General features: G+C 40.7%; 1 protein-coding gene across 1 annotated transcript; it reads right to left on the bottom strand.

Annotated features, from left to right (window-relative positions):
* Positions 1-6,279: 6,279 nt before the first annotated feature.
* ARF4 (ARF GTPase 4) lies at positions 6,280-17,640 on the bottom strand. Its single transcript, XM_074836189.1, has 6 exons — positions 17,260-17,640; positions 10,410-10,490; positions 9,802-9,911; positions 8,384-8,455; positions 7,725-7,850; positions 6,280-7,236 (listed from the first exon to the last, which is right to left on the bottom strand). Exons 1-6 carry the CDS (start codon positions 17,324-17,326, stop codon positions 7,150-7,152), a joined length of 543 nt encoding a protein of 180 aa, XP_074692290.1. The 5' UTR covers positions 17,327-17,640; the 3' UTR covers positions 6,280-7,149.
* Positions 17,641-18,594: the final 954 nt, after the last annotated feature.

Genomic DNA, 18,594 nt, shown 5'->3' with positions numbered 1-18,594 from the left:
CTTCTGAATTCTGGCTACTTGTCCCTGCTCATGCCATACCAAGCCAGAAGAGGGAAGTGATCCTACTAAAAATATGGAGCCTTTCATTTTCTTGACTATTATCATTGCAGTGGGTCATTATATCCTGAGCTGATTCACCATAAAGCCTCTTGTGCCCAAAGAGCAAGATACAGGCTTGGGGTGGGAATAAGTGATCGAGGTCTGGAGCAAGGCATTCACCTGCTTAAGCAGATCTGCCACAAAAACAACACGAGACTTCATTGAAAGAGCACTCCTTTAGCATAATGGGCTTTGGCAGGCTTATATGTAAACCTTCAGATCTCAGTTTTTGCTAAGTCAGCATTTTAGCTAAGCCAAAGGGTAGCTAAGGGCCTTTGGATAAAACATGGAAGCAAAACAGAATGCAGCGATAAAAGTGGCAACAAATTGTGTTAGATCATTGCAACAGTGATGGACAGTACTCACCCTGTAAAACTGGACCCTCAATACTTGGGGTGGGTCCTTGATCAGTTACTGTTCTGTTACAAGTCTAATTAAAGTCTAAAGTCTAATTAAAAAGTAAAGTGTAATTCAATCTTGCATATGAGTTGAAGGTGATGCCTGTACTCTTCTGGACTACAAAGCTGATAATTGCAGTATCAGGATTTGTAACTAAATGTCAAGATACAGGAGCGAGGAAAAAAATCTTGCAAACAGAATGGAGGCTCTACACCTCATATGTGGGCAAAGAATATTTATTAATTTAGTAGATGAGGGAGAACTTACACCTGAAGATGTTTGCAAGCATATGCCATCTTAGAGGGCAGAAAAAATAATTGGAAGATCTGTTCAGGAAGAAAATCTAAGTATTAACACCTTGGAAAAACACTGAAAATTACTACATTACAGCTGAGTCAGAGGCCTTCTACAATTTGCCAGCTCTGAAAAATTTGAGGGGAAAAAAAACCCAAAAACCAAACTCCCCTGAGTACTGCAGGCTTGTAGACTGGCAAGAGCAATGTCTCGGTGTCAGTCACTTAGAATATGAAGATTGCAATTGCTAAATTTGGAAGTGAAATTGTATTACCTTATTACCCTTATAACTTTAAAAAAATTCTTTTTCTCCTTTTTAATACCTATCCATCACAACTGGGTTACTTCATCTTATTTTCCAAAACCAAAACATTAAAAATCTTCTCCATAGTACCAGAAGATGGAGCTGCTCAGAGAACAGACTTGCCTGGTATTCTGCCTCCCTTCCAAGAAAGAGCAGGTCTCTCATTCCCTGTGCTGATACTTGGGGGGCTGCTTCTGGCTCCTTGCAGACCAAGGAGAGGGAGAGCACAGGAAAGCTGGCATCTGCAGGAAGCAAGAGGCAAGGGAAAAACACGGCACTGGAACAGGGCCAGTAAAATTAGATGGTCCTTGCACATGGCAGATAAATCCTTTATCTTCAGGAGGAAAAATCTGTCCCACAAGCTAGTGCTGGGGATTCTCCAGTCCAAGTATCCCTCATTTAATTAGTAAAATGCAGCAGCCTAGACTGACTGCCAATAGCAGTGATGTGTCAGGAACCAGTTAGACACTTCTGGAGTGCGAATGCAGCAGAAGGGTCTCGGTTAGGAAAAAGTCGCAATGCAAAAGGATTGCCATTTTGGGGGGAATGAAAGCAACCCTTAGATACACACCTTTGGCCCATACCCCTCATGCTCCCAACTATATTTACCTCTATGTGAGGTAATACATGGTGCTTCCAACTTCACATAAGGTGATTTTTAGCTCCCATTTTAGCTCCCCCTACACATCTGGACCTTACACAGCAATTAATTCTTCCTCTCTACACCTCTAGAACAGATTTGTAGAAGTCCCACTAAGCTTGTCTCCATTTTATTTCATAAACCCAAACTCACCTGTGTTCCTCCTTCAGCACGTGGAATGCTCCATATCCTTCACATCAAAAAATTTGGCAAGATTCTTTTTGCATCTTTTCAAATGCGTGGGTTTGTTGGGGGTTTGCTTTTTGTTCCTCTACCCTCTACTTTCTCAGACCAGCCATTAAGGCAAAACGGAAAAAGGAACATCTCACTTTGCTTTCTAATCAACTTTTCCACCTCTGATGCAGTGAACTCCAGAGACAGCACTGCTCCAGCACCTGCTGTGGACAAACTTGTCACCCACACGAACATTACTAGAACTAAGGGCACTGAAAGACTGTCCTTCTGGAGGTGATAAGATACTTGGCTAGTTTTTAGGTGGTTCTGGTTACTGTGAAATGTAGTTTACCTGCATATCTGATACATACAAAAACCAATCAAGTTTTGCCAGATCCTTCAGACTGGTCTGGCAACTTGGAACTCGTATTATTTTTTTCCATTCCAGACAAAGGGGTCTTAGCCACCTGTGACAGTTAGTACTTGAGTTCTTACACATTAGTATTTCTTGTATCACTGCTAATCTTGAAGGGACTAATTCAAGCCTTCAGTAAAATGCCTTTATGTACCATGCTAAAGCAAACAATAATGCAAAGTATGATTAAGATAAAGAAGAAAAAGGATGGAGAAAAATGGTACAAGAAAGGAAGCATGATAAGGAGTCAGATCTTTCAACATCTTAAATTCTTTGTGTAGTTAACCTGTTTCTCACATTCCCAGCATCAAAATAATTGTTCCAAAACTTTCAACTCCCACCCAAGTAAGAGGAAGTGCCTGGAACATATCACAGTTTTCCTAGAATTTACATCAGATCCTTTAATAGAACTTGATGCTTTTAAATTTTTTTCTGCGCAACACATTTGGTAGCTAAGCTTTATTCATAGGTCCAAGAGCAGCATATCAAATGTAATTTCTCACTCAAGTCCCCTGTCAATACCATTCTTGACAAGGGCAGGAAAGACATACTGGGACAAGGTGATGTGCAAAGTTTCATCAACCTTGCACTCAAATTGCCTTTGTCCAGACCTTAATATAAATATTACTCAGATGAGAAAGGGACTGAAAATTGGGCTCTGAATTCTCATTACTGACAAAACCCTAAACCACTTTTTACACACAAGCTAGGCCATTGCTGTAAGTGCCCTTGTGTTCCATTGTCTCCAGTCCACTGTTTTACTGGTGGTTACTAAAAACACTGAGAGCAAACCAAGCAAGTAGAAATGCTTATAGCATTTGTTGCTAACTCCTGATGTGCTTAGAGTTGATTTTTGTTCTGCTTGTGAACAGTCAAACCAAAGTCTGCAGATAACCTAGAACTTGTTCTGAAGCTGTTTTGTAGATTATGTTGTTCATGAAGACTTTTTTTTTTTAAATAAACAAACAGATATCCACTATTATTTATGTTCTAGGATTCAGTGATCCAGTTAGTTACATATGAGAAAAACAAAACAAGCCTTTTGCACTGATCTGTACGTAAATCTAAATATTCATGCAAAACTGTTCTCCAAATGTTGGAAACAAATGAAAGGCCAATCAATGCATGTACTGAAAATACAAGGAATAAATTGTGTCAGCATGGCCAAATAAAAGAAAAACCACTCATTCTTCAGTGTTTTGCTCTCTATAGTTAAGATGGCCAGCTGATACACTGAAATAAAAGCTCTTGTATACAAGAAGTATTACTAGACTGACTCCCCAGTGCAACAGAACTTGCCCACCAAATACAAGAGTTGATGCTACACAATGAAAAATTTCAACTACTGGAACTCAGGATTTCCTGTCATTACAGTATAATAAGGAACAGTCTTGTGCCTGTCCAAGATTTTGAACTTCTGGGACAACAGCTCAGTTCAGGTATTTGACTTCTGATAGGGAAGTGACAAACAAAGTTAGTATTGGATCTGCATGGGAATTTCATCTGTCTCTGGAGAGCAGAGCTGTATTATATGTTGTTATTGACATACAACATATAAAGGTCACTGTTATAATTGCTTTAGCCAGAAAATAACAATTTAAAAGAATGCCAAAAAGCAAAAAAAGTATTTTTACCTACCCACAATGTCTTAAATGAGTCAGTGCCTTCACAGTAGCAGAGTTGTACTGTGTTCAGGTAAGAAGACTAGCACACAAATTATCCTTTTGGTCAGTTTAAGAAAGCGTCACTGCCCCAGCTAATTAATTTACTGACAGATAGCCATATTAATGGAATATGATACCAATTTCAACACTGCATGGGATCCTGGTACTAAAAGAGATAAGACAGCATAATAAAAAAACCCTCATCAGGACTGTTTGTTCTTGTACTAACAGACAAGCACTAGCTACAAAAGTAGCACTCACTCCCAAGGGAAAAGCAAGCCACCAAGATTTCAGCTCACAGCAATAGCCAGTAAGAACACACATAACAAACTATTTCACATTTCTCATCTGAAGACAAGGCAGCTTTCTAAGCACACACACCAAGCCCAGTTGCTGCTTAGAATCTAGAGTGTACCTTGAAAACCTTGAGAGAATTGAGAACGGTCGATGAGAATATAACAACCTGAGGGAAAGTTTATTTACTTCTATCAATTGTGACATTACTCCACAGCCCATCAAGTGTCTCGTCCCTTCCACAGCTTAATAGTAGTATGAATAAACTGTAACACAGACCTTGCTTCCAAGAGTAAAACCTTACAGAGTATCAAGAGGCAAATATCATTTTAGTAACAGAGGTCAAGTGTGATCTTATGTATTTACAGGAAGATTGAAGTACTTGCTTCAGTTCCTCTCTACACTCTGATTAACACTACGGTGACTACTCAATTACACCCAAGAATTACAAGTGCCTTACACTTCAGTGAAAGCTGTAGCCTTAACCCCTCATGCAGACTCTATCACTCTTCAATGAGGTTCAAGATCTTTACTACTTTCTGTCTTTGACTTTTGGAAATTACTCATTTTATAGCAGAATTACAACTACTGGTACACAAAGCCAAGCATGGTGACTCTTTGAAATATGAGCTTCTATACACATACTATAACTCAAAAGCATAGTGGCTAAACAGAGCTCACCTAAACTTGAGCGTTTAATTATTTAAAAGCATTTGAAATAATTAAAACAATGAAATCTTCCTCTCTACCAAACAGAATGTTTCCTTCAAGGTAACAGGCCTCATCTGTTTCTAAGTGTCTGCTTTTTTGTTTGAAGCCTACCTCTAGCTTCTTCCTGGGAAGAGGAGATGGCATTTCATTTGTCACAATCATTGTTTCATTTTAACCTATTGGGACTACCAATGCAATCCGTATTATGGACAAGCTGCCTCTTCTGAACAAGGTGTTCCTTTTAAGGTTTATTTCAAGGAACTGCATTGCTAGAAACATGCATATTAACAGCTACTGATCCAATGCGTGGATATATCAACTTTGGGTAATACGTAATCAGCAATTCATTAACGGTGCCAGCAAAACCCTATTCACCTTACACTGTCCCCTGGGTCTCTGTTACATATTAAAGACAGTTAATGACCATAATCAAAAGCTCTGGAATTTTCTCAGTTAGTTGTGTTCACAGTAACAGCACTTCCTAGAAACTTAAACCTCAGTTACAGCAGAAGTGCCTTGGAAGTTGCTCTTAATCTCAACTAGCTTGAGTTTACTAGGCCTTGTCACTGGGATTTCTTGTAGCAAGGATAGCAAGACCTGGGCTAAAAATAAGAGAGGAGCTTAGCCTGAGACAGCAATGAAATCATGCTTTGGGTTCCTAAAGTCATAAACCAGCAGACAGGCAATAGAAAAAGAGATTTTAAAATACTCATTAGTAACAGCCTCAAAAAACATGTTAAGTCTTTTGAACTACAGAGGTATAAGATGGCAGAAATAGCCAGAGAGTAGCAGCTGCATAGAGGTGATTTTTTGGGGGTGACTATCACCATTAATATTGATTAAATCCCTATACAAGTGTTCCAGCTAGCTTCCCAGCTAGCCACCAACAGAATTTCTGATTCTCCTGCTAGAACTCATGCTGTTTTTTAAAATGTAGATACAACTACAAAACGGACATGCATGCTTTTCAGGCAGTTCACATTTGTTTTATTACAACTTTTGTAACTGTTAGTATTTTTGTATTTGGACATCTTAAAAGGAATTTTAGACTTACAACTTCAGAAGACACTTACAGAATTATCTAAGTCTTGACAACAGCTACTCTACTGCACTGTACACAACTTTGTTGCCCACCTTCCAGGTCCCGCTCTGCATAGCTCCAAATAAGTGAAAATCTGAGACTGATGTTCACATTCAAGCTGCAGGAAAGCTCAGTATATGGAAAAAGAGTAAGTGATAACTTGCAGTTAAACTATTGCAGGAATCAAGAAGAGCCTACACAGAATTATACATTTTATCATTTTATTAGGAATAATTCCAAGTGGGTTATGAAGAAACTAATCCATTGAGTTTGATGAATTTTCCAAAATTTCTTTATGAAGATATGTTCACCAACAAACAGTAAAACTTCAGCGGAACTATTATACACTGGGCAAAAATAGTCAGGCTGATACCAAAAAGCAACATGCAACATAAAAAAAAGATACAATATAAAGGAAGACAATCTGCTGAATATTAAAAACAACCTCAACATGAGCTCTTCGCAACCAGCACAGAACTATTCTACCCATCAAATCCAATTCACACAAAGGCAAGTTGGGCTGACAGAACCCAAGGACTAATAAAATGTTCCTCAGTGCAGTAGATCTGTATAGTGTTTTAGAGCATTTCCTTGGCTGGAACAAGCAGTATTAGGAATTCTTTTTGGCAAGGGAAAGAAATAAATACATACGGAATGCTACATTTTTAAATCAGCAGACTGTCTGAGGAATGAAACAGGGCATCAGTAAACTAAAAGTAGCAGGGAGAAAAAAAAATTAAAACATTAATTTATTGGGGCTCAAAAGAGTATTCAAAACAGATCTTTAAGATGTCACAATAACTATATTCAGGCATTTAGGCTAACAAGGGGAATAAAATCAGAAGATACACTTTTTCCAAGTTAAGGAGATTTTTACCCAAGCATACTGCTACCTTTGCAACATGTAGCTCGGTAAACAATAATTGGCAACAAAATAAGTTGAAACGATGTAATATCCTGCCCAAATATCAGTTCCAGATACTGTAATAACCAAGATGCAAACTAATTTTGTTGTAACAAGCCTAGACCACTTATATCAAACATGTCCCTGGTGAAAGAGTCATCCAGTTTGAGTTAGCGTTTTGAGAGTTCATTTGACAGCCAGTCAAGTCCCTCATACAGACCAGTTCCTTGTGTAGCACAGGTAGCCTGGACATACCACTGTTAATGTAAAACACAAACAAAAATAAATTTTAAATACCAACAAAATGCAAACTAAATTATCACAGTATGTGACACTCAGATACACACTCAAATAGTGTTTTTTAAATAGTGCCATAAGTAGAGTCAATATTGAAGAGATGGTATTTTTAAAAATGTTGAAAAGTATAAATAGATGGGGTTCAGACATTATCCAGAAACTCATTGTTGGCCTACCAAATGCTAGAACACCATTTAGGGCATCAGGAAACAAATACAGAACTTACATTTGGTTTATATGCTGAAAACTAGCTTGTTTTTGAAAGACTGCTCTTCAGGAAATAGACACGGAATTATCTAAACTAACAGACCTCCAAAACATCTTCTATGGATATGATCTTAGTGTCAACATACAGACATTACTTTCCTTTCCTTTAAAGGAAAACTTATGTTTATGATATATAACAAAGGAAGACAAGAGTTCATCAACCAGGAAGTTCAGCACTTACAGTTCTGTTACGCAGAGACTGAAGACCTAGTTTATCTGTCATTTCACTGATTGCCATGGCATTTGGCAGATCTTGTTTGTTTGCAAACAAAAGCAGCACTGCATCTCGCAGCTCATCCTCTTGAAGCTAACAGAAAAAACGGTTGTGTTATTAAATTAGCTCACTTAAGTACTTCAATTACTTCAACAAGCACTAAAAAAAAATCTTAAACACTGATTTAAGGGTTATAAACATTTTAATTCTCGCTCCTGAAGTAACTAATAAGCACAGAGTGAAATTTCACTAGTATTCAACAGAACTTCTCCTGTAAGTAAGGAAATACTCTTCAACAGGCAGTTTAAATTTACGAGCACCTTGATGCTGAAATTCTTATCACCAATTTGCTTTTCCAAAATTCTTTATCTGCTGTGTTTCTATTAAGGCTTTATGAAGGAAAAAAAGGTCCTGATACATTAGTAGTTCTTGAGCTAAAGCTCTCGACAGAGTTGTAGTTACAACTCAGTGCACTACGTGACCCAGAATTACCAGGTGAATACAATATGCACTCTACAAACTCCCTAAAATTTTAAAACCCTAAATCTCTTAGGGAAGCTGACAAACATCCAAAAATATAACAGAGTAAGTATAACAATCATATTTCAGAAGGTATCGATATTTACCATTTTCTGCAGCTCTTCTGCTGCTTCCTGGATTCTCTCTCTGTCGTTGCTGTCTACCACAAAAATGAGGCCCTGTAAGAAGTCAAGCAGTTTTGAAAAACCAATGTAAACATGCAGTACTATTTTAAAAACCAAAAAACCTCATATTGAGTATTGTATCATCCTCTCTCTTAGGTAAGCAAATTTGACAGAAATGTCTGTTTAAGCAATGCAAGACATATGTCTGAGCAACTACATAGTAAGTTTCAACTGCAAAATAAAGTTAGGCCTTCTAAATCAAAAGTTAAACCACACAAATATTGGTTTACAGATTAGTGTGGGATTCATGTGGGGTGGGGGGAGCAGGGAGACAACAGCAAAATTTCAGAAGCTACCTCTCCTCCCTCTGTTTTCACTCATTATTATCATGTTAAATGCAGGAGGAAAATCACAAATGCTTCACCATCTCATGTTTCACCGAAAAAACCCACATGCTTAAAGTAAGGCCTGAATTTGTTTAAAAAAAGCTTGTACTAAATAGTATTTCTAATGGCATCTCTGTTATTCAAGTGTCCTCCCTACACACATACATACACACTATTTACTTTCAGTATGAAAAACCTTAAATTTTGTCACTCTCCAAGAAAAGAGAAGCGCCTTTTAAAAATATTTAGTAACGGGGCTGAATAAAGAACTGAAATTAAGTATTACTCTATTCACAACAGTACTTTGCTGGCTCCTTTTTGCCAACCCAAACTTCTCCATTTTTCTGCACCAATCACACACGTTATGCTGCACAAAAGTTTCTTGGAAACAATTCTATATTCAACACAGAAAAAAACCCCAAACCAACCACCACTCCCAAAGTTTCCTGGTACTAATAAGCAACTTACCTTACTACTTGTAAACCAAAGGAAAGAATCACATTGATGACACCAAAAATGACAGATATGAAGCTGACATTTTATAATCAATTGGTAACAAGATCTTTTACTATATACACTGATATAACACAGTACAAGCTGTGTATTTTAAGGATGATTATTAAATTTTAAGGATGATTATTAAAAAAAGAGTGTGTAGAAGGGAGTTTAAGCAATAATGGGTTTTATGTATAAGCCAACACCAGTTCGAACAGATCAAAGCATGGATACAGCAAATTTGAAGAGTTCCTCACAAACCAACCTGCTGCTCTGGCACATGACAGAACACTGGTAGATCCTGAAGGACTTTACCCTTGCCAGGCTACACTCACCACTAGACTGGAAGCCTTCAAGGTAACAAACTAGCATCAACTAGAATAAAATCTGGATATCCCTCAGAACTTGCAGGAAGTAGTAACGAGCCTTTTTGAAAGGAAGGGACAGAAGACAACTTTCCATATATACTCTACAGAATGTGAGACTTCACAAAAACTATGGCCATCTCGGAACTCTTACCTGTGTATTTTGGAAATAATGCCTCCAAAGAGGTCTGATTTTATCTTGACCACCAACATCCCAAACTGTGAAACAAATGTTTTTATATTCTACCGTTTCCACATTAAAACCTAAAAATAAAAAAGTAATTAGGAAAAGTTAATGGTAGTGTTAAAATGTAATTCTAGGCATGTTAAAGATAGCTACTTCTTAAGTTATACTTCTCCCAAATATATATATATAAAAACATGGCTTATCAGAATGAATTGCTAGGTCAAGAAGAAAATTAACTGAAAGGGGAAAAAAAATTAATCACTTAAATCCAAGTGCATGACCTTTGGTTCAGCAAATCTTTCAGCCACAAACTGCTAGAGGCTCATACTGTTTGGGGGAAGTACTGCTCCTGTACTCCTGAGCATCTGCTACTGGCCACTGTCAAACACAGGATTCTGGTCTAGACGTATCTTTGGTCTGACACAGTTATGATACAGCGGTACCAGAAAGCCCATGTTTGTCTTGACTCTTATACTAACTGCAAAGATAGTAAATCCCTACACTCTTCAGAGGCCAGTCTCTACAACACAGATTTAGAGTAACCAGAGTGAAGACACGAGAATTGCTTATCTTACCAATAGTTGGAATTGTGGTGACAATTTCTCCTAGTTTCAGTTTATACAGAATAGTTGTCTTACCAGCAGCATCCAAACCAACTAGAATGAACAGAAAATTTAATTTAGTTCACAGTATGAACTGCAACCTGCTAGTGTAAAAATATGACTTTTACATGCAGAGTATTAGGGTTTTTTTCCTGAGAAGAAACACTTGTTAAACACTCTTAAGTCATTGTTGATATACTACTGTATGTTTCTCCCCATCTCCTTTACCCAGCATTGAGAGAGAGAACAAGCAATGAAAAACCCCATCTCAATAACACACTTCCATCCACAGCCTACGGGCTCACAAGTTTCTAGTCATCTTCTTACTTGTGTTTCTTAATTAAGGTTTGTCATTCACTTTGAAAGTTTCTTCTGTGTAAGTCAGGATAGTTTTAAATGCCTAGCAACAATCTACAAGCACCACATAGTTTCTAACCGATCACGTGTGCTACTTTGCACTCAAGCTGGGGAAGGTCTCACTCACTCAACCTTCAGTTAAGGCCAGTTTCACATGCACCTGAACCACCAGGAGTTGGCACTATCAGTGGAAGACACTTCAAGCTCCCTCATTACAGTGTTCTGTCCCTTTGCTAAAATATTTCTTTTGCATTGACAAAAAACACATACATTAGGAAGCTCCTGTCATCCCTCTGGATATACCCTAAGGCTGTAACGCTTCAGGATATCACTTCTATTCATTGAGATCCACTAGAACACTGTCGCTAGGAGTCTCCACTTCTGCTCCTTATAGGCGGCCTTCTGCACTGAAATTTACTCTTCTGTTTCTGCAACAAAACTTACCCTTGCTGTTTTTCAATGTAACCTATGCAGTAAATATGTGATCCTTAAAAAAAACCAAAACAAAACACAAAAACCCAACAAAACTGGAGCTTCAAAGACTTTTTTTGAGAAGCATCACCAACATTGCAGGCATACACCGTCTAAAACTGTCTGTGCAACCTTATTGTTAGCATTTCAGAACACACAAGAGCAACTCAAAATACAGTTCTTTACATTAGAATCCAATGCCTAGTACATAAGCACCTAAATAAACAGTAGGTACTAAACACCACAGCTACAGTTTGAATGTCTATTTGTGAAACTTAAAATAGTCAATAAAATCTTGCACGAACAAAAATAAACCCCCAAAAGAATTAATTAAATAATACTTGCACAAGAAACCAAATGTTATCTTTGACTGTTAACATTAAGTGTTCCAAGTTAATTTCCTACTTGGTGACTGCGATATATTAAGCTTTAAGTGGTTTGATGACTTGACTATTAATAATACAACCGTTTCCTTAGCATTGCAATAAAATGGAATTCAAAATTACCTACTTATTCAGAATGAAACCCAACTCTTTAAAAATCTCCTCCTTCTCAAGACACAAACTGCTGTTACAGCAAACTAATTAAAAAACCTATCTATAATTGTCCTATATTCTGATACTGAGAACAGGATTATATATGCCAACGCAGTTTCGCTGGTATTGTCATTGCATGTTAAAAAAAAAAGTTGTTCTAACTGGTAATGTCATGAAAGAAGAGGGGGGAAAAAAAGTCTACCATCAAAACCAAAGCTCCTTGAGGGGTAATTAACTCCCTAAATGCTCAAATTAAAAGTCAACAGTTTTAAGTTTGCCAGTGTCTAAGTGTTGGTCTCTTTTAGAATCACACACAAGCATGAATAAAGACCTGCTGCAGTATAAGTTTCACAAGAGCCTGCAAGTCATGAAACCTGTAAATGTTAGCATTTTCCCTACAGCCACAAAGTGTCAGGTAGCCTCAGAATACCCTTTCAGTGAACTCTGAAACCTTCAAATACTCAATCTATGCTAAGAAACAATGCTTTTAACAGCACAATGCTTGAAGCTCAACACTATTCTCATGCAACTCAGCTTCAAGTGAGCATTTGTAAGATGCCTAGATCTTTGCAAGAAAACATAATGCAAGCACATGATATATATGCAATAGTTTTCCAGTAAATTAACATTAAGATAGCTTAGTGAACCACCAATTATAGCTACACATACTCACAAACTCTTCTCCCACCTGCCAACTTCCCCCCTCAACAACCCCAAACAGTTATCAGCACAACAAACACTGACAAGATTTGTTAAAATTAGCAACAAAAGAATGATGGCATTATCTACAGAAATGGTTTGTGTATTTAGGGGTTATACTAAAGATACAGGTAAAGGCAAAGAAAAAAAGCTAATGTAATTTCAAAAAATGTATATACACAAGGTACCAAGAACCATTTGAAGATATGGCTCAGTTAAGAAATTAGGAACTAGTCAAGAATTTTAAACTATTTGCTAAATTTAAGAACTTCTTGCCCCAGTGATCCACTCTATTCTTGTCCAAGGACCCACCAACACCTCAATGGCGCTGGCAGAAGGCTACATTAGCTATGTAAGCACAAAGCCCAGAGACTTTACTTAAATCCACTCTTATCCACAATTCTAATTAAGCTGTTGGACTTTGCACTGAGGCAAGTCCTGAGTTATGGATATGTGTTTTGTTGTGACTCCACACTTGAGAGAGCAGCTTTTAATCAAGGGAAGGCAACCTCTGCAAATCACCATGACCTGATTTGCAAGACCTGCCTCTTTTAGCCAAATTGCAAATGTTATGAGGTCCAAACAAACAATAACCATCAAGAGCATAGCCTCCGTTCATATTTCTTACTCCAATTTGCCATTTACCACCCCTTTCTAGAACAAGACATTTCAGAGTTCTGAATCATGTTTAATCTTTTGAGCTGCTAGGAAGTGTAACGATTGCTTTTAGTAGTCCAAGAATAAACACATGTTTACATTTGCACTGGAACACTCCATGCACATCTATGAGCTATTGCCATATCAAATTCAACTATCAAGATTAAAACCTAAGTCTTACATCCCCAAATAATGTGAAGTAAATTTGTGATTCTACATTTTCACTCTGATTCCACCAGAGCCCAGGGTGCAAGAATCTCAATGTAGGGTATGATGTTCAGCAGTTGTACCACAAAGCCCTAAGATGACAATAAAGTACAAATGGGAAGCACAGACTTGCACTTGCAACCATTTATCTTTAAACTGAGTCAAACATCCTCTTCCTCTAGCTGGAGAAAAAATATCTACAATGCTTTCAGTTGCTGTTAAACACACTGTGGTTCTGAGCCCTTTACTCCTTTTTAAGAGTGTTTTATGCACAGCCTGTCAGTCGTGTTTCTAAATCTCAAGCTTGTAGTTCGCTTGTCCCTGGGAACACCACGCCTGTGACCACATCACATTCCTCATTTACCAACTCTCTACTTTGATCACTGGTGGCTGAATATCAAGCTGCCTCAGTTACCGCAGCACAGAACTTCATATAAACTATAGATGCAGAAAAAATGAGAATTGACTTTTTAAATGGAGCATCCATCAAGACCAACAGATCTCGGTTGACTGAGAATTCCAAAATTTACTGTAGAATACAGTGTGTTGCTGCTTTCAACATGAGCATTTCCTATAATTAGAGAAGGAAAAAGGAAAAGCTTCTGCTGTATTTAACTGATCCATGACATTCATGTTACAATCAAAAGCAGCTTAAAAAAATAAAATTAACGAAACCCAATCTACTACAGGTTTGTATTCTTTTTCTTTTACCTTTATACCAGTTCTCTCAAAACTTTTCTTATTTATCTTTTACATACTATTCCTCTTCCAGGTTTCATTTCAATTGGGTAAATCTTTGGGGGACATGAAGGGGCAATTCTCAATACAATTTTCTCAAGAAAACACACACACACGAAAAAAACCACAACAGCATGCAAACGAACAGTGGTTAAAAAAAAACCCCAACAAATAAAAAGCAGCTAAATGGTTCTGTGCTGTACGGTGACACAATCCCAAAGAATCTGACAATTTTTTTCCCCAATCTATTTAATAATTACCTTTGTATTTGAAGCTCCTGAGTAGCTATTATCTCAGTTATCACTTGCACAGCTACACCAAGACACAGAATACTAAATGATGATATGGAAAGGTGCACAAGGAATCAGTAACTTTTATTTTTTAAGCACAAGGAACTATCCATGAAGAGTCTTACAGACAGGTACGTGTAGGGTTAGGGCAGTTTTTCCACTCTAATGCCCCAGTTGCCTAGTCTAACTTTAAGTCACTCAATCCCATCCTACAGTTATTTCTCTTCTCTCATGTTACTTCCATCTATAAAGAAGATGCAGGAATTTTTTTACATGCTTTTCCTCAGAACGATAATCTAATTTTTCAAAAAAATACTTAATTATATGAGTGCATTTTTTTTAAAAACAAGATTTCAGTAACAGTATACCATTAAATGTCCACCTTTTATCACAGATGTAGTTTGAGAATATAAAAAGATGGTGTGTCATGCTTGCTGTTGATAATAGTACCTGATAAGAAATACTCAAATTCTGCAGAACTCAGTAACACAAAGTCTGTCTTAAGAGATTAATTCTACTTCAGCTTGAATTCTGCAGAGACAGAAGAAAGCTGTGAAAGGGAAGCTTGAATTATAAATGAATCATCTGTTCATTATCAACTCACCATATAGTATTTTCCCCCTAAATATCTCTCCATAGACACCTTACCCCATAAAGTTACTTCCTTGGTATACTACATGCAAAAAACTTAAAGGTCTAGCCTTGTACAGGTCATTTTCAAACCATAAACTGAAAATTATCACCTTGAGGAAAGTTTAATTCAGTCCCAGTATTCATTCAGACATCTCTCCTCAAAGTGCTGATACATAATGTAGAATGCTATGAAGAGCTGCTTTTCCATGTTACAGGTACAAACAAATTAGGTCACATCCAATATAACATATTCTGCTTGTAAACATACCATTTCAGTCCTATGATTCACTCTCATCACAACATCGCCAAAATTTTACCCTATGCTATCTAACAAATATGGTGCAGTCTCATGCTCTGACCCAGTCCTGTATTTGAATATAATGCCTTCAAATAAAACTTTTTTCTTAAAAAAAGATGCATTTAAACCTACTGCTAGAAAGTGCCGCTCCCTAACTCATATCTAACCTAAATTTGAACTGATTACCTACCAATAAAGCCTTCCAAGCTGTTTTGATCTGCAAGACATTGCTTTCCTGTTTTCATTATTTCGCAGAATGCAACAGAACTACAAATACCACAGACACTATCTCATCCTACAGCCAAGCTCATTTGAAGATTTTACTTCATTCATTTAGAGTTCTCATATGAAGAGTCTGGCTGCTAGGGAGACAGTCAAATCACTTCCTTGAAACCAACAGATGTACCTAAGTTGTCTCAAAGACAAAAATTACTCAGGTTATTTTGAAATGGATGAGAGTCTCTAATTTCAAACAGAGAAGATACAGTAAAAATTACTGTGCATGCAATAAAGAACTCTGTCATCACAAAACGTATGAAGAACATGGAAAATAACAATTAAAAAAAAAAAAAAACCTGCATCACTGGGTCTGCTGTGCATACCCAGGCAGCGTTAAGGATGGGTAGTGTGCCAAGAAGTCGCACAGTTAGGACCCAGTCCCACTGCTGGCTGTATTGAAATGAGCACTTCATATAATTTCTCAGGACAAGTTACTTCAGTCAATGGCCACGAACCAAGTTCCATTCACTTTGGTAACAGAATTTGAAAAAAATTAGGGGGTTAAGATCTGTTTGTATAGAAAGCTTGTGGGGGTGGTTAGGTGGGTGGAAGAAGTCAGGCAAGAGATGGAGGAGGAAATACCCAATTCAGTGTGTGCTTGCTTTGACCTTTTGAACCATAATCTTCAAGTGAGAATCTTCAAGAGCCACTGGCTTCAACTCTTACACAGTCTGTGTCAAGAGAACCACAATCTAATTCCAAGTAAACAGTTATGGGCAGACAGTAAAACTAAGTAAGTACTGGAAGAGCAACCTACAGGTTTTTATGGTTTTGTGCATGAGGTAGAGGAGAATTAAAGTGCAGACGCTATACCGAAACGTCCTTTCACGAGAGTCGGAGATACGAACACCACAGTTAGCGAAAACCGGCCATTATACGGCAATTTCTTCAGGTCTTGGTGTTAAACACACCAGGCTTTGTCAGACATCCTGCTCGAACAGCCACGCTGCTCGGGCGGGATCGGCGTCTCCAGGCCGAGAGCACCTCGGCCCCGGCAGCGCGGGGGGAGCAGGGCGCAAACGTCCCTCGCCTCCTCGGTAAAGGGGGTCCCCCCTCGGCCCAAGGACACCCCCGTCGGCCCGACGGCCTCCGCCGAGCAGGCGGGCACCGGCTTCACCGACTGCAATTCGATCTTTGTTCTACATTTCGCTCGGGCTCAACGCAAGCGGAAACGCAGGTGCAAGGCGCAGGGCTGAAGCCTCTCCCTGCCCCGCTGCCAGCCCCGGGGGAAGCGGGGCGCTGCCTCTCCCTGCCCCGCGCAGCCGCGACCGCCGACAGCGGGAGTGGGGCGGGGGGGGGAAAGAGAAAAGAGAACGTGAACACGGCGGAGGAGAAGGAAGGGCAGGCATAGCCCGATCCCCACCCCTTCCCCCACCGCTCCTTCACTTCCCAACGACCCCACAAGCCCCGAAGAAAGGCGATAGAGAAGCGTCCCGTCCCCCACACCCCGGGACGGGGCAAGACCCCCCCGCCCGGAGCCCGCAGCCCGCTCCACCGGCCTCCCCTCCCCCACCGCCAGCGGGACGCGTCCGTGAGGGAGGGAGGGAGCGGGCGGACGGGCCTGGCGTCGGCCGCGGCCCGGGTAGGGCGCAACGGCTGCGGCGGCGCGGCTCGACGGGGGGGGGGGGGCGTAGTCGGGCGCCTCTGTCGCCCCTTACCCATGAGAATGCGCATCTGCTTCTTGCCGAAGAGGCGGGAGAAGAGCGAGGAGATGGTGAGGCCCATGGCGGCTCCGGCGCAGGGCTGGGCGGCGGCGCAGGCAGCGGGAGGAGAGCGGCGAGGCGGGCGGGAGCAAGGGCGGGCGGAGGAGCGCGGCCCGGCGCCCGTCTGCGCTCACGGATCCCTCCGCGGGAGGGGAGGCGGCTGCGGAGCGGCGGGGCTCGCCCGGCGGCGCCGACTTATAAAGCGCAGGCGGCGGCGGCTGCTCTGTGACCGGGGGAACCTCGCTCGCTCGCTCTCTGCCACGTCACGGCCGCCCCGGCTCCAACGCGGACAAAATCACGTCACTATCGCCACATCCCCCGGCCGCGGGCCCGCCCCCCGCCTCACGGCCCCAGCGCCCAACGGCGGCGCGGACTGCGCCTCCCGGCAGGCGCTGCGCCCGCCCCGCGCCTCGCGCCCGCGGCCCGCGGCCGCCAGCGCATGCCGGGGGATGGAGTTGGGGTTCGTCCCCGCCGCGGGCGGGGCAGAGCGCGGCACGCCGGGAAATGGAGGCCGCCGGCGCCGAGCAGCTGCCCAGGCCCAGGCCGAGGCCCAGCTGCTCGCCGGGGCCAGAGCGCCCCTGGCTCACCCTCAGGCGCGGAGTTCGGCTCCCTGCAGCTCCTGCTCCCGCCGCGCTGAGGCTGAGGCGCGACAGCCCCCAGGCTGCCTCCTCCGGCGCCGAAGGACAGCGGGGAGCAAGAGAGAGGCGGAGGGGTTTAAGGGAAAAACAAACCCGCACAGAGCCCTCACATGCACCCTGGTAGCAACAGGGCTAGGTCATTTATATATATATATATATAAAAAAAAGCCAAACCACCAAACCCAACCCTCTGTCCCAGGAACACTGATTACCGCAGGATCTCCTTCTTACATCGTTTCTATGACCTGGACCCTCCACAGCGTCCCGGAGGCTGCAGAGCCAAGGCACGACACAGCATGATCTTGGCCCTACAACAGCCTACTGCTGCTTGGCTGGGAAGCAGCTGACGGATACAGGGAAGTAATACGGGAATAAAACTGAAACAAACTGTGGGTTATTAGAAACATGCCATTTTTTGAGAAGTATGTTTAATTTCATGACCAACTGTGACAGCTTCTTTCGCAGCTACTGTAAAAAGGCCATAGTATGGTGATAATTGAATTTGAGGCAATGTAAGATGAGCTGCATTTAATGCTTAAGTGACTGAGCTCCTTACCCCAAGGAATCACTGGTTCTATCAAAAGCCCTACAACTTTTCAAGGGAGTTCTAACATATTACCTATGCTAATTAGAAACTGTGTCAGTTCAAAAG

This window comes from Strix aluco, chromosome 11, assembly GCF_031877795.1.
Source record: "Strix aluco isolate bStrAlu1 chromosome 11, bStrAlu1.hap1, whole genome shotgun sequence".
NCBI classification, from domain to species: Eukaryota; Metazoa; Chordata; class Aves; order Strigiformes; family Strigidae; genus Strix; species Strix aluco.
This window is presented reverse-complemented; position numbering and strand designations above follow the sequence as displayed.

What these genes read in the sequence shown, in the direction of transcription:
- ARF4 (XM_074836189.1), bottom strand. Translation starts at nt 17,326, where the DNA reads ATGGGCCTCACCATCTCCTCGCTCTTCTCCCGCCTCTTCGGCAAGAAG. An exon ending in GCAGATGCGCATTCTCATGG is followed by an intron (nt 10,491 to 17,259) that starts GTAAGGGGCGAC and finishes TGTTCATTCTAG; the next exon opens with TTGGTTTGGATGCTGCTGGT. An exon ending in CACCACAATTCCAACTATTG is followed by an intron (nt 9,912 to 10,409) that starts GTAAGATAAGCA and finishes TTTTATTTTTAG; the next exon opens with GTTTTAATGTGGAAACGGTA.